Here is a 15,002-nt window from a genome sequence, read left to right as displayed (position 1 = left end):
CTGACGTGGGCGCTGGAAAAAAAAAAAAAAAAAAAAAAAGCCATGGCCTTTGTTCCTCGATGCGGCTCCCCTCTCGTCCTTGACGCGACTAAATCCAACACGGCTCGACATGATGGTGCTGCCTCATGAGAAATTTTTGACGCGGTCCGCTCCAAGGCACAGCTCAGCGCACAGCACCACAGCATCCATGACCCCGGCTGTGGCCCGCCCGCTGCCGTTGATCTGCCCGGCTTGACATTTTGCCCAATCACTCCAACCACTGCCCACCGCTTCCGCTTCAAGAGACACGCAATTGCTCCCGGTTCTTGCGAGAAGCTTCATCAAAAGCCTCGCAAACTCGTTCCGCAGACGCTGCGACACCGCGCACGCCCGCCAGCCTCCTTGCGCCATTTTAGTGGGCAAGCTTTCGACGCATTGTTCTGCAGCTCCCGCCTTTGACACGAAAAACGCGCCATGCCCGGCCATGATAGCATCAGGCCCAGTCCCGACCGTCCTTCGACCTCCGCTGCCGCCGTCCAACACCAATTGCCTTTTACGAGCCTGGCCGTCGACGATGCCGACTTCTCGGCTGCCGAGACCTCCAGGACCGCAACTGGATCCCATCCGCAGCCCATTTCATGCCCCTCTCCCTCAAAATCCAATTCCGCTCCAGGGGGCTACCTCTCTTCGTCTTATGCGAGAACTCCTGCCCGGTCCTTTCACCATCACACCTCGCATGGCCAATTAGGTACTCTCCCTGGACCATTCGTGCTTTTCCATTACTAACAAATTACGTGCCAGATACTCCCCAGTACTCCTCCTACGGCGTCCGGGGTAAAACTCAAGAGCTCTCCATGCACGCTCTGTCCCAGTCAGGCTCGTTCCGCTCCAAAAGCATCCTCGCTCGACGCCTCTCCGCCGCAGAGAGCCCCCACGGCCGTGATTCCCCGGACTTTCCCCACGACAGCTTCGACCATGATTGGAGCAGAACCTCGTCTGATATCCCTCCGTCTGGCATCATATCACAACAGTCCGGTACCGCTTCACCCGAAGTATTCGGAGGATTGCCCCAGGAGAGGATCCCAAGGGCTGGCAAGTCACCCACGCCGGTGAATGGACAAACGGACCATCTTGCTGGTCACGGAAATGGAGCTACCGAGACCACATCTCTCTTGGCTCCGTCCAGGACCGGTGACAGGAAGCCGTACGGGACAACTTCAGACGTCGAGTGCCAAGGGGAGCTCCGTGGCAGACGTTCAAAATTTTGGCACAGCGCGTCGGAGACTGCCCATCAGGCGGCAGAATTTCTTCAAAGAGCCAGGAATCCCAAAACCTGGGATAGGAAAGCCATTCTTCATGCGGGCTTCATTGATCCCGTCAAGAGTCTTCCTGCAGTCTTTCTTGGTTTGCTGCTCAACGTTCTTGATGGCCTTTCCTATGGTAAGTGGGTGTCGTTTTGCTCTCATTTTTTCGCTTTTCTGTACCCCAAAATCCGACTGCTTCATGCAGACTCCGCATTTCAAAGTCTGGTTATTTTTGGCCATGGTTCTTTTTCCTGATTTCACATGTTTAGCGCGATGGTGTACCTTGGGGGCCCACTCGCAAAAGCAATTCCGCATGTCGTCTCCGGTTGCTCTCAGGGAACGAGCTTTTTTTTTTTTAGTCTTGCAGGGTTGTCCGAAGGCTTCTCGCTACCATGACTGCGGGTCGCTCATCGTTCCAGCCAATCCAAAATTCTAACCTTATTCAGGCATAATTCTCTTTCCGCTGGGGGAGCCAATATTTGCGAAGCTCGGCGTGGATGGGCTGTCCATGTTCTTCGTCAGTTGCATAGTGTCGCAGCTGGTCTACTCGTTGGGTGGCTCGACTTTCAAGGGGGCTGTTGGCTCTGAGATGGTAAGTACAAACATAACCTATAGTACCACATTATTGATAATGTCACTGACGCGGATTTGATCATCAGATAGAGGTGGTCCCTTTCTTTCACAAAATGACATACGTGATCATGGGGCACATGGGACCGGCTGAACCGAATGCCATCATCGCAACCGTCGTCCTGGCATATGCCACCAGCTCCATCATAACAGGTTCAATTTTCTTAGCGCTCGGCGTATTCAAGCTCGGAAATCTCGTCAGCTTCTTTCCTCGCAACATTCTGAACGGATGCATTGGAGGCGTTGGATTTTTCCTGTTTGTCACGGGGATTGAAGTCTCCGCCCGGCTTAAGGGAAACCTCGAGTACAATTTCGCAACGCTCAAAGCTCTCTTTTCCGGCGACACCGTTGGACTCTGGACGTCACCTCTTGCCTTGGCCATTATGTACATGGTCATCAAGCATTTCTACGATCATCCGGCCCTTATGCCTGCATTCATTGTTCTCATCACTGCTGTCTTCCACATTGTCGTTGCGGCAGTCGATCATTTCAACCTCGACAAGGCCCGGCATGCTGGTTGGGTATTCGAGAAACCTGAATCTGGTGTTCCTTTTTACCACTTTTACTCCTTATATGGTAAGTATACAAAACACGCCGTGTAAGCAGAAAGACGATGCTGACCTGTGTGCAGACTTCAGCGTTGTTGACTGGGGCGCGCTTGCCAAAACGATCCCGACCATGTTTGCCCTATCATTCTTTGGCATCATCCACGTGCCCATCAATGTCCCCGCTCTTGCGCTTTCAGCCAAGGAGGATGATGTGAGCATTAATCGTGAACTCGTAGCTCATGGCTTGTCAAATGCCCTATCGGGCTTCGTCGGATCCATCCAGGTAAGCGTCAAGATTTATGGTTTACTAGACCCTGACTGACACGAGCAGAACTACCTTGTTTACGTCAACAGCGTCATGTTCATGGATCATGGAGGCAACAGCCGTGTCGCAGGCCTGCTGCTTGCTGCTGCCACGATAGGGGTCTGGATGGCCGGTCCGGGTCTCATTGGGTACGTGCCCGTCATGGTAGTGGGAACCCTGATTTTCTACTTGGGCATTGATCTTCTCAAGGAGGCTCTGTGGGACACCTTTGGCAGGTTGCGGCTGCTGGAGTACCTCACGGTAAGTGGTTCAATTGGTCAACTTTGGTGCACAAGCTTACTAAATCAGATCATCACTATTGTTCTGATCATGGGAGTTTATGACTTCGTCTGGGGCGTCCTTGCTGGTATCATGCTTGCCTGCCTCACGTACGTCGTGCAGACGTCTCAAACTCCCGTCATCCGCTCGACCTATACCGGCACAATTGCGCAATCCACTGTGCGCCGGCCTCCTCTCCACCGCAAATACCTCGATGAGGTTGGCCAACAGATCTTCGTGGCAAAGATAGCGGGCTATCTCTTCTTTGGCACCATTGTGTCGGTTGAGAACAACATCCGGAAGCTCGTGGATGAGGAGCAGTTTCGCGCGCGTCCGATCAAGTATGTCGTGCTTGATTTAGTCCACGTAATTGGCATAGATTACTCGGCTGCCGAAGTGCTGGTGCGGCTAAACCGCATCCTCCACCGCCGCCACGTGGAACTGGTCATCTCCAGCGTCTCTCTCAACGATGACGTAGGCCAGGGCCTCTCCATGGTAGGCTTGTTTGCTCCTGCCGAGAGCAATGACGAGCACTGCCCCCCGCCCAAGCGGTTCGAGACGCTCAACAAGGCTCTTGAATGGTGTGAGAATGAGCTTCTGGGGACGTTGCACGAGCGAACGCGATCGCTGGGATCGCCTAAGGAAGCCTCGCCCGTTTCGATCTCCCCGCCGAAGCAGCGAAGCAACGCACCGAACCCATTTGACGGGGCCTTCAATTCTCCACGCCGAGCCCTCCTGCAGGAGGCTGCCGAGATGGCCCTTGGCAACCAAAAGAATGTGATCATCGACAACAACACCAACATGCTCACGCCTGACAAATGGAAGAACTTTGCTCAGCCAATCCCGCTCCTGCTCCTCACTTTTCAAGACTTGTCTGACAAGGATATTGATTTTTGGCATCGCGCTGTGCCGTACTTTACACGCCGAGAGATTCCGGCCGGTACTGTACTCTACTCCCGCGGTGACAAGCCGAATGGCTTCTACTTGGTCGAGAGCGGCAGCTTGCGTGCAGACTACATCCTTGAGCAAGGAACGTACCATGAAAGCATCCAAGCAGGCACGACGTGCGGAGAGTTGCCCTTTTTTAGCGAGACTGAACGGAGCGGTACCGTTGCGGCGGAGGCCAGCACCGTAGCCTGGGTCATGACACGCGAGAAGTGGCGCGAGTTGGAGAGGAAGCAGCCCGAGGTTGCGAGCGAGTTGTTACGAATTTGCCTCAAGCTAACTTGTGAGCGGATGAACGCCATTACTTCGTGAGTCTCTCTCTTTCGTTTTTTGTCCATTTTGCAGCTCATTCTGCAATGCCCGCCCTCCATTCAATACCCCTTTCCATCTCTCTCCTCAAGATATTGTCGCCCCCTTGATCAAATGAGGGATCGCACATAACCCTTACTCCCCCACCCCTCATTTCAAGCCGTTCATCCGCCCCCCTGAACTGAGATGTGTTCATTACCACTCAAGCACAAACACAAGAAATTGCCTTGGCCCACGCGCACGATTTTCCCCGAAGTGGTTTATTGTCTGAAGGGGCGAAACAAGGGGGAAAAAAAAAAAGAGGCAATAAAGATTGGCTAACGAGAAATGCGCGACGCAGGTACGTGCTCGTAACGGCGTCGTAGTGCGCGCACAACGACGATCAACCGATCGCTGGTCCTCGCGGCCGGATATGAGCATTTCCTTTTTCGTCAATCTCCGCCGCCGCAACCCCACTGCGAACATCACCTCCACCATGTTGGAATATCGACTCATCTCGAAGGCGGAAGGCCGTTGGACTGTTTCGTCGCTGCGAACTCTTTCTGGCCCTGGCGCTAGCCCGAATGCAATCGCCCTTTCCCATGGGATCGCTCGGTGGAAGCAGCGCGGGTGTCGCCGAATCAGCGCACGGGTCCTTATTCGACTGCGTCTTGTTGTTTACCAGACGCAAGCACGTGCGAGTTGGGCACGCCCTATGCGGGAGGGTGCCTACTGTTGCTCCTTCCTCTCCACCCCGTCGCCTGCTCATCTCGCTGGCCGAGTGGGAGATCAACCGGAGCCGAGGCTTATTCAAACTACGCTCCCTTTCGACCTCGACACTGCTCTCCATCGATGCTGGCCAGACCCACGTTCTTCCTGATGATTGAATCGTGCGGCCGGCAAAGATACAGTATCACGTCTTTCACGCCCTCGCTATGTCTATTTTTCTTCTGATCGCGCTCTTCGACTTTTCCTTGTTCATACGTCATTGGCACAGATACATGTCTGTTCTCTGCCGCATATAGACATTACAAAAAAAGTTTGGCAGCCTTTGGACTTTTTTTTCTTTTTAATGAATTTGTAAAGACTGACCCCATTTGGATTTCTTGGGATGTCGGGTTGGTCGTTTGGAGGCAAGTGGTCTTTTGGTCCATGTCAAAAGTCCAGCGAGCGAGCGAGCGAGCAAGCGTTGTCGTCAAATGTCATTCGTCGAGACCGTGCATGTTCTAGTAGTGATGTCATGCGGCTTTAATAGCATCTTTGCAACAGCGAGCCCATGTTCTTCTTATTGCGAGGCATTGATGTTGTCTTCGTCCTCATTCGCTTGTACTCATTCTCGCTGTCTTCGTTCTGTGGGACAAGGATCAAAAGTATTATCTCCTTTGCTGATTCGGCGTTCTTTTTTTTTTTTTTTTTTTGTCACCCAACCTAAGTTTTGGACAAGACTGAAAACGGAGACCAAGACTGCAAGATGCCGAGGCGGAGAAGCCAGCTTGTTCGTGCTGTGACGACGATGCTCATGCGTCCACCTCACGTTGCCAACCCAACGTAGGTGATCGACCCCGCCACTGATGCTGCGTCGTCGTCGTCGTCGACTCCAGCCACCAGCAGCCCAGCAGCCCAGCACCACAACCCACGCAGACTACATGGATTGCGCAGGCGGCATGTATGTATGAATGCATGCATGCGGAGCGGGCACTAGCCCGACCAGCCCACCAGCCAGCCATCTGTTCCAACTTCATGTGTAAACACACAGACGCGGACCACCCACTGACACAGGTCACTGCTGCAATCCTACGATTGCGCAGATGATACTGCTACTGCTTCCTCTACTACTACTACTACCACTACCGCCACTACCATGGAACGACAAGACGAGACAAGGCGAACTAGCCGGCCGACCATGTGGAGCGTACCAGCGGCCAAGAAGCTGCCAACGCGCGCTTGAGAGTGGGCGATGCCGTTCATTTCCCGTGCCGACATGCACACCTTTGCCTAGTGCATGTGGAGATAATGGAGGTGGGTGGGTGAGTGGCGAAAGGGAGGCAATGGTAGCAATAGATGGTGGCAGAAACAAGCGGAATGGAAGATCAAATGTTTCTTGTCCAAGAGCGCAGACAGGGAGCATTCAAGCTAGGGGTACTCCCAAGAAGAAAAGAGATATGAATACAGCGAATGGTGCGTGTGCCAGTACTTTTTGCTATCAAGCCTCGGAGGGCGGGCAAGCAAGCAAGCAAGCAAGCAGACAATGGGCTGGCCGAGATCCTGCTCTTCTCTTCTCTCCTCACGTGGCCCATTGCCATAATGGCTCCCATGCATATTTGGCTACCGGGGGGTAGGTGGGCAGATGGGTACGTACTGCAAGTAGTAAGTTTACCCCACATGTACCCACCCACCCAATCCAACCCACTCGCCGTCTCCTCCGCTGTTGAATGCTTGGTTGATGCATGTGGAGAGGTGGGGCGGGTAGGCATGGATGTGTGCATGCATGTCACTACGCATACTCTAAACACATGTCTGTCAGTATTGGACCCACTTTCCAGAGCGAGGGTCGAAGTGGCCAGAAGAGTCCGAAAAGAAGAGAAACGAATAGAAGAGAAGAGAGAGAAAGCGCACTATTCCGCGAGATTCTTGTTGATGCATGGGTGCGGATGAGAGGGTTGTAAAGAGATGCATGGATGCGAGACATCAACAGAGGACCTTGGCGTCCAAATGTTCAAGTGCCGGGACCAAAATCGTCTTTGCGTCAAATCGGGCGATGAGGGAGGTTGCGAAGGGGGAGCTCCGCACGCAGATAGCGCGGTACCCTAGGCAGATAGACACGAAGAGCACCCTCGCTTCCATTTCCGGCAAGCCATAGAGCTGAGCCGACGTTGATACGGACCTGGCAGATCCACAGTTGAGTCGAGAGCCACGCGAGCAAGGCAATACGACCCTCTCTACCACGTTTGCGACGACGTTTGGTTCAGCTATGCCCGAAAAAAAGGCGGCGCCAGGGCATGACACGGCGCCTAGTAGTAGGTAGGAACCCTTAGGTAGGGCGGCCAAGTCGTGCCTCAGCCACGAACGTACGTCTTTCTTTCCCACCACCCATCCCCGCATGTAGTAACCACCAGCTAGGTGGCCAGCCAGTCCGCCAACCGACGGCACCAGCCGGCCGACGACCCGCCGTTTCGACGTCAACCACCGGTTTGCCCTGCGTTTCGCTGCGTTGTGCCGCTGACACGGCGCGGGAGCATAATACCGGCGCGCTGCGCTGCGCTGCGATGCGGGTTCACCGGTCCGAGGAAGAGCAGGATGATGATGACGGGATCCGCTGGAAAGATGGCAAGAGACGGTCATGTGGCTGTGAGAGAGCATGGTGTCTAGATTTGCGGCTGCGGGCGGGGGAGTAGCATCGTCACACCGACGAGGCGAGAGATCAGCAGCCTACCTGCCTACCCGCCACCCACACGAGACGGCGGCGGCGGCAGCGGTTTCCCAAGACGAAGAAAGGGCGGACGATATTGGGGAGAGGCAGGTGATGCTAAGTATTTTTTATTTTTTAATTTTTTCTTTTTTTTATTTTTTTTTTTGGCCCATGATTCTCCTTTGCCTATCTACCTATCCAGCAGCCGGATAACGCTGCGCGCGCGATGCCAAGGTAACCCCATCAGGTGCTAAGCGGATTTCGGCAAGCAAGGTTGTATTGTCCTTGGCTCTGGCTATTTTTTGGCCCTGGCCATGACATTCGTGGCGCAGCGGCGGACGACTGTTCTGAAACACATGGCAAGGAGAGAGTGACTTGTCCGGTCAGGTCGGCGGAGTTGAGTGGTGAGCGAGCAATGGGTGGCCGGGATGATGCGTCATGGGTGCTTCCGCTCCCGAGCGAGCGGGACTCTGGCCGTGGTCTTTGTTTTTGCATTGGAGAAAAGTTCTTGTGGTGGGGTGGGTTCTTGAGGTAAGGATGTTGGTGGCTTGATGTTGCGATTCTGCTCCTAGGTCGTGGTCACCCACGTTGTGCGCTGAGGCTATTCATGAGTCGCTATTTCTGCGTGTAAACTGACAGCGATAGTCTTTGCGATGGCTCTCATGGCCTCGGTATCGAACTTGATTTGACGCCATGGTCCGCCCAATGGCTGAGCGACAGGGGTTCGACGGCTCTTATCAGACCAACAAGAAGCAGCACCGTTGGTGGTCATGGAACAAGTCCACCTGGTCGTGATCTTCGTCATGTCGCCGAAAGCGCCGCTAAAAATCCCAGCAGATCGATCGCCGACCGGCGGCAAAAAAATGTGATGGCTCAGCAAAAGAAAAAATGCTGCACGTTTCACATTCTGAACGATGAGGTCTCACATGAAGATGGGTACGTAACATGGCGTCGAGAGGTTCATGTCTTGTCATGTAGCAGCCAACTCTAACGGGCAATAGTCTTGATGAGCAATTTCAGACACTTAACCCCACCCAATGCACCGAGTTTGGGCGGGAGGAATATTGGCCATGGACGACGTTGGCCATAACTGGAGATTGGGGTAGCGCGGAACTTGGCAGGTGGTGGCCAAGACGTTGATGGCGAAAGAGGGCAGCAAGCAGGGGTTACGGACGGAAGTCTTTTCTCATTTGCACGGCAAGATTGCAAGAGGGGTAAAAGGGTGATTCAGGGGGTGAAGAATAATTTGGGGCCTTGAGGGAGAGGACTGGGTCTTGGCCCTGGTTGCTGTCCAACGTCGACCCCCTTCTCTTGTGTCGCGCCAGCCATGGGATTCAGAGCAGAACCACGGGTCATAGCAGGGTGGTTTGGAGGCTCGGCGGCTGCGCGTGGCTTGGGCGGAGGCACAGGAATTCTGGCGGACCCTTTTTGAGCGGGAAAAGGAGAGCAGCGGTGGAGCCATGGGATCGCCCAATGATGTGCAGCCGAGTCGACGAGCGGGCCACAACGCGAGAGAGAGAGAGAGAGAGAGAGAGAGAGAGAGAGATATGATAGCGCTAGCGCCCTACGACGAGGCACCTCAGCGGAAAAAGCTTCACATGACGGGCCAGCCGTGCAGCCGATGGATGATGGACGCAGGTGGCAGCAGTCGACAATTTCGTCTCAACCGCAGCGTTGCGCAACGTGGTCGGCTGCATTGATTTTGTGTCTCGCAGCCGTGTCTAGACGCAACGGCGCCGTGCGATGCGAGAGCGAGAGGGAGAGGGAGAGGGAGAGGGAGAGGCAGAGGCAGAGGAAGTGGGCAAAATGGGTAGGTAGTAGTAAGTTGTGTGGTGGCTTGACGCATTCCCAACGCTTCCACGGTTGAGGTGAGGGACGGAAGAGGTGCAGCGTGGGTGCAGGGGAGGGTGGACTGGGTGTGGACTGGGTGTGGACTGGGTGTGGACTGGGGGCAGTAGGAGGGGCTGGCACTGACATATTGGCGACAGGGTCGCGCCGGCGCCAACGACTGATCGACTGCAACCTGCAATTTCGCCCGGTCCACTAGCGCCCTGCGACGACGACGACGACGACGACGACGACGACGACGACCTGGCTGCTTGTCAATACCTACTCATTGACGAAGAAGAATTAGAAGAAGAAGAAAAAGAGGTTGTGGGAGAGGGCGGCGATGGCGATGGCGACGGCGACGGCGCAAAGATCAGGTCGTCGGGCAGGTCATGCGACCGGGTTTTCGCCGTCGTGGCCGTTAATTCTCATCTCATGGTGCATGAATGTTATGACGATTCACGTTGATTGCTGGATTCAGAGACGAGCCCAGATCAAGCCCTAGCGCCTAGCGCCCAGACCAAATCGCTTCCCTCCCCTACTTTTGTTCGCTTGCCCTGCCTCTGTTCGTCCTCTTATCCTGCCATCCCTCCCCTTCTTCGTCTTGTTCTTCTTCTTCCTCCTACTTCTCGCTCTCCCCATCCAACAATCCGCCAGCCTCGACTTCCCACGAGAAAGGCTCTCATTGTTGCTTCGACCATTCCAGTGATACCCTAGATACTCACGTCTTTGTTTTCTTTCCACCTTCCTTCCCTTCCTCCCTCGCGCCTACCCGTCGCCGACCCTTAATTATTCCAAAACACACCCACACCCACCAACAAACAACATCCACAACTTCGACATCAAAAATGTCTGACTCCAAGCCCGTCGACACTCCGGCCACTGAGCCTGTTGCCGCTGCTCCCGTCAGCGACACCTCTGCCCCCGCTGTCACCGAGGCCGCGCCCGCTGCTGAAGCTCCCGCCACCGACGCGCCCGCCGCCACCACCACCACCGAAACTCCTGCTGCCGAGGCCACTGCTCCGGCTACCGAAGAGACGACCGCTCTGCCCGTCGAGGAGAAGAAGGGTGAGGATGAGGTCAAGATCACCGCTGAGCCCATCTACTCGGGTTCGCTGGGCTACAAGGCTCCTGGTCTTCTCAAGTATGTTTTTCCCTCCACTTCCACACAACATCTAGGTTTCTAACGCCGTGCGAAAGGAGCCTGACCTACTCCAAGAAGTTCTTTTGGTTTGGCGAGGAGCCCGTCTCCAAGGACAGCCTTTCCGCCTACCTCCGTGGCGAGAAAGCCGAAGTTGGCCACTCCACCGCTGCTTGGGCGAGCAAGACCGGCAAGGGCATCCTCTTCTTCGCCAAGAACGCTGAGCAAAAGGCCAACCCCGCTGGCGCTTTGAAGCTGGTATGTCAACACTTGAACGACTTCGCCACCTGCGCGCACACGCTAACTTCTCTTAGGCCGACGCCTCCGACGTTACCAAGGAGGGCAACGTTGCCTTCTTTTTCAAGTTCCACGGCCACAAGCACCAATTCGAGGCCTCGAGCCAGGCCGAGCGCGACGGCTGGATCGTCTCCATTGAGAAGGGCATCGAAGAGGCCAAGGCCGCCAGCGAGGAGGTTACTGGCAGCGACGAGTACAAGGCGACCATTGAGGCTCTCGGTAAGTTGTGTTTATCAGCCAAGCGTCGGCGCACGGATGTCAATGCGCCTGCATCTCGCTTGCTCCCGCTCCACGCTCCATGTTCCAAAGTGGATCAGGCTAATACTCGCTTAGCCAAACCCGCCGCCGCCACTACCGGTAAGGCTGATGAGAGCGCTCCCAAGAAGAGTACCGAGGTCAAGCCTGCCGAGGGTGCTGAGCGCCCCTCCTCCACCAGCAGCTCTGACGAGAACGCCGAGGGCAAGAAGAACACCAAAAAGAACAAGAGCCGCTCTGTTTCCCGCAAGAGGGCGTCCGTCTTTGGTCTCCTCGGCAAGAAGGACGACAAGAAGGAGGTGAAGAAGGAGGAGGAGTCTAAGGAAGAGGCCAAGGAGGAGCAGAAGGCTGAGGCCGAGGCCGCTCCTACCACCGAGGGCGCTGCTGGTACGCATCGTAACGTGCACTTTTGTCGATTAGTTGCTAATGCATCATCAGTCGAGCCTGTTGCCGAGACTGTTGCCGACGAGGCGAAGCCCGCTGAGGAGAGCAAACCTGCCGAGGGCGAGGCTGCTGCTGCTGAGCCTGAGGTCAAGCCTACGCCCACTCCTAAGGCCAACAAGCGCACCTCCATCTTTGGCAACTTCTTCGAGAAGGTCCGCAGCCCCGCTGCTGAGAAGAAGGAGGCCGATGTCGCCCCCACCGTCCCGCCCAAGGACAACGAGGTTGCCGCCGCTGCTCCCGCCGAGGAGGGTGTTGCCGCCACCACCGAAGCTGCTGAGCCTGCTTCTACCGCCATCGAGCCCGCCAATGAGGCTGCTGAGCCCAAGCCGGCCACGACCCCTACTCCCGCCAAGGAGAAGGCTGGTTTCTTCAGCAAGTTCGGCAAGAAGAAGGAGGTCGAGTCTCCCGCTGCTGAGACCCCTGCTCCCGTCGAGGCCAAGCCCGAGGAGACCACCACCCCCGCTGTTGATGGCGAGGCCGCTGCCGCTACCAAGGCCACCCCTGAGCCCATCAACAAGGAGAAGCGCCGCACTTCCTTCTTCGGCAACTTTGGTGCCAAGGGCGGCGAGACCGAGGGTGAGAAAAAGAAGGGTCTTGGTGGTCTGTTCCGCAACCCCAGCAAGGCCGTCAAGTCCAACAAAGACAAGGAGGCCGCCCCCGCCAAGGTTGAGGAGGAGCCCGAGACCAAGGCCGAAGAGGCCAAGCCTGAGGAGTCCAAGGCTGAGGACAAGGTCGAGGAGCCCAAGGCTGAGGAAAACACCACTGAAGAGACCAAGCCCACCATTGGCGACGTAGTCCCCGAGGCTGTTCAGACCAACGAGAACCAGGCCACGCCCACCGTCCAGGCCACGGCCTAAGGTGTGGTGGATCGCTCCCGTCGACGACTGTCATGATGCAACGACGGAAAAGCCTGGCCGCAACTCGCCGTTTGTTGGTTAAGCTATTCTGCGATCACAGGCGCCGTTCTTCCTCGAAGCTCCAAAATTTTCCTCGTGCAAAAAATACCCACTTTCCACATCCTCTTCTCACTCGCGTCTTTCATTACAAGGGGTCTGCTGTTTTCCTTGCATCTGCGGCTCATTGGCGGTCTTTCGTTCCTCCGTCTAGATTGATACCACCATTGCGCTGCTAAGCTGTCTGGGTTTTCTTTGACGTTTCTTTTTGCTTTTTCAGTTTGCGTTGCTCTGGGTTTGAGGCAACTGCGTATACCCCCCTTGATACCCTGCGTACTAGCCTTATCGGGACATGTACAAGTGGCCGCTAGGGCACCGACACTCGTAATATCTAATACAACATTGCCGTTGACCATATGGTTGTTTGCAGAGTGAACCTGAATCATGCCTGTCGAAACACATGGCTGAAAACATGCCGTTTGTTTGGTGACGGCTGCCAAGGCGCAAGACACGAAACATGGAGTGGATTTGGCGTTTGCAAAATGGCATGCAAGTCTGCAAATGCCATGGCAGAAGGACTCAAAAAAAGGTGTACCTGGCACCAACAAACGGCTGCAGCCAAGCACGAGGTGCAGATACGGCCTGGACCCCGATTGTTCATGGATCGAACGGCACAGCTAGGGCGAAGCGCGAACGAGCTGGCGGAGCGAAGACCTCGTCCCCGTCTGCCCAACTGACTGAGGTCGACCGAAGGCTAAAATTTGGAAAATCATCCCTGGTCAGCTTGCACCACAACGGTCGACTGCACAGCCTGCGAGTGGCCGGCCTACCCACGCTACGTGCGCTTTGGTGGACAGCACCACTGCGCTCTTCCACTTCCGCTCGCGCTACCGGCCCAAGTTCCAGGCTAGCTTGCCACGGCCGTTGGAAGTCTCTCGCTACCTACCTACCTACCTACCTACCTACCTTACTCAACAGCTTTCTGATGCGCTTGCTCAACTGATTCTCGGACTTGGTCGAACTTGTTGCATTTGATGGAGGGCGACGACCATGGTGAGTACGACGTCTTAGCTTCGCGATGCATGCGGCAGCGCAGCTCCCCTGGCCGGCGTCATTCCAGCCCATGTTTCGACTCTCAGCATTTCTTGCGCATTTTTCCTTGCGAGACGACGTTCGCCGTCTCACGCTGCAGCGCAATTTACTAACAGAGGGCAGGGCTCCTGTTGTTCATCGAGGCGCTCCCATGGCGTCGCATCTTCCTTGTCCACGTCGCAAAACCACGACTCTTCGCGCGCTCACATCTATAACCCAAGCACAGCACCACAGCCACACTCAACGCAGTCTTTTCTATCGGCAACCGAATCCATCGGCACCAGTCGGCGAGCGTCGCATTCTCGGCCCCCTCCGGCAGCAGCAGCGTCGCGACGCAGCGGCGAAAATGGCAACAAGCCGGCCCACGACAGCAACGCGGCGGCAGCGGCGTCGTCGGCACGAGGCAGGAGTCGCGGCAAAAAGGACAGCAGACCCAACAGGCCGCTGGCGGGGCTGGACAGAAAGCGACGGTGCAAAAAGGCGGTGCTCGAGGGCAGCGTGGCGGCGTCACCGGGAATGCCGCTGACGCGGGCGCGGCTCGAAACGGAACGCAGGGCGTTTTGGGAGACGCGGGTAACGGGGAGGGCGGAGATGTGGGGCGCGGTGCGATTGGTGGTGGAAATGGTACAGCAGGGAGACGTCAAGGGAGCGCAGGGCGTGCTGGATGCTGCTGGAGGGACGTGTCCGACGGGTCAGGTGTGGAAGGGAATCTACGACGAGTTGGGCAGCGAGTACAAGGTGCCCGAGTGGGTGGTTGTCGAGCCGGCGGACATTGTAGTGGATGACGATGAAGAGGGCGGAGATGGCGAAGGCGAGAGCGAGGACATGGCGGGAGTCGACGAAAAGGGCAAAGGCAAGATGGGAGACATGGTCAAGATCAGGGTTCGCCTCAGCGACAGAGGGACAGATGCGGTGGTGAAGGTGGACCTGGACGAGAACGTGCGCAACGTGATTGCGAGAGTGGTGCAAGCAGCCGAGGTGAGTCGAACTGAAATGGAAGAAAGAGACATGTTGAGATGCTGACAGAGGGCACACGATAGCTACCGCCAGGTTGTCGGGTGCGCTTGGCGTACATGGGCAAGCTGCTGCGCGAAAACGAGAGTCTGGCGGGCCAGGGGTACAGGTACAGCTACAGCCACAGCCACAGCCACAGCCACTCGCACAGCGACGGGCACGTAATCAGCGCCTTTGTCTTTTAATTTCATAACAATGCTATCATCAGTCATCAACTGTCATGTCATCACCCGGAGCCCAAGTTCTGCCGCCCGCCGACGTGTCTGCCCGTGTTGCGTTGCGCTACTCTCAAGGCGGCTAGCTTGCACCCTAACTTCAAACAAGTCAGCGCCTGCTCTCCAACACGTCCAACC

The 15,002-nt window shown here is 55.9% G+C and overlaps 3 protein-coding genes across 3 annotated transcripts; all 3 read left to right on the top strand.

Annotated features, from left to right (window-relative positions):
• Positions 1-319: 319 nt before the first annotated feature.
• IWZ02DRAFT_20122 (sulfate transporter family-domain-containing protein) lies at positions 320-4,506 on the top strand. Its single transcript, XM_066762571.1, has 7 exons — positions 320-727; positions 781-1,419; positions 1,730-1,875; positions 1,943-2,489; positions 2,545-2,744; positions 2,793-3,026; positions 3,075-4,506. The coding sequence occupies exons 1-7, from the start codon at positions 454-456 to the stop codon at positions 4,299-4,301; spliced, it is 3,267 nt and encodes a 1,088-aa protein (XP_066627242.1). The 5' UTR covers positions 320-453; the 3' UTR covers positions 4,302-4,506.
• A 5,593-nt stretch (positions 4,507-10,099) lies between these two features.
• Positions 10,100-12,973, top strand: IWZ02DRAFT_439773 (Pleckstrin homology domain-containing protein). Its single transcript, XM_066766797.1, has 5 exons — positions 10,100-10,657; positions 10,714-10,912; positions 10,969-11,170; positions 11,285-11,593; positions 11,645-12,973. The coding sequence occupies exons 1-5, from the start codon at positions 10,362-10,364 to the stop codon at positions 12,505-12,507; spliced, it is 1,869 nt and encodes a 622-aa protein (XP_066627241.1). The 5' UTR covers positions 10,100-10,361; the 3' UTR covers positions 12,508-12,973.
• Positions 12,974-14,151: 1,178 nt separating this feature from the next.
• Positions 14,152-14,834, top strand: IWZ02DRAFT_369469 (uncharacterized protein; the record flags this gene model as incomplete). Its single annotated transcript, XM_066764436.1, has 2 exons — positions 14,152-14,613; positions 14,676-14,834. The coding sequence occupies 2 exons, from the start codon at positions 14,152-14,154 to the stop codon at positions 14,832-14,834; spliced, it is 621 nt and encodes a 206-aa protein (XP_066627240.1).
• Between the last annotated feature and the right edge of the window lie 168 nt (positions 14,835-15,002).

This window comes from Phyllosticta citriasiana (genome assembly GCF_038021145.1).
Source record: "Phyllosticta citriasiana strain CBS 120426 chromosome Unknown IWZ02scaffold_1, whole genome shotgun sequence".
NCBI classification, from domain to species: Eukaryota; Fungi; Ascomycota; class Dothideomycetes; order Botryosphaeriales; family Phyllostictaceae; genus Phyllosticta; species Phyllosticta citriasiana.
Note: the sequence above shows the minus strand (reverse complement) of the source record. Positions and strands in the feature narration are given on the sequence as shown.

Excerpts from the sequence above, each read along its gene's own strand:
- IWZ02DRAFT_20122 (XM_066762571.1), top strand. The coding sequence starts at position 454 with ATGCCCGGCCATGATAGCATCAGGCCCAGTCCCGACCGTCCTTCGACC. Across the intron at positions 728-780 it reads CACCTCGCATGGCCAATTAG|ATACTCCCCAGTACTCCTCC; the intron begins GTACTCTCCCTG and ends ATTACGTGCCAG. Across the intron at positions 1,420-1,729 it reads TCTTGATGGCCTTTCCTATG|GCATAATTCTCTTTCCGCTG; the intron begins GTAAGTGGGTGT and ends AACCTTATTCAG.
- IWZ02DRAFT_439773 (XM_066766797.1), top strand. The coding sequence starts at position 10,362 with ATGTCTGACTCCAAGCCCGTCGACACTCCGGCCACTGAGCCTGTTGCC. Across the intron at positions 10,658-10,713 it reads AAGGCTCCTGGTCTTCTCAA|GAGCCTGACCTACTCCAAGA; the intron begins GTATGTTTTTCC and ends GCCGTGCGAAAG. Across the intron at positions 11,594-11,644 it reads TACCACCGAGGGCGCTGCTG|TCGAGCCTGTTGCCGAGACT; the intron begins GTACGCATCGTA and ends ATGCATCATCAG.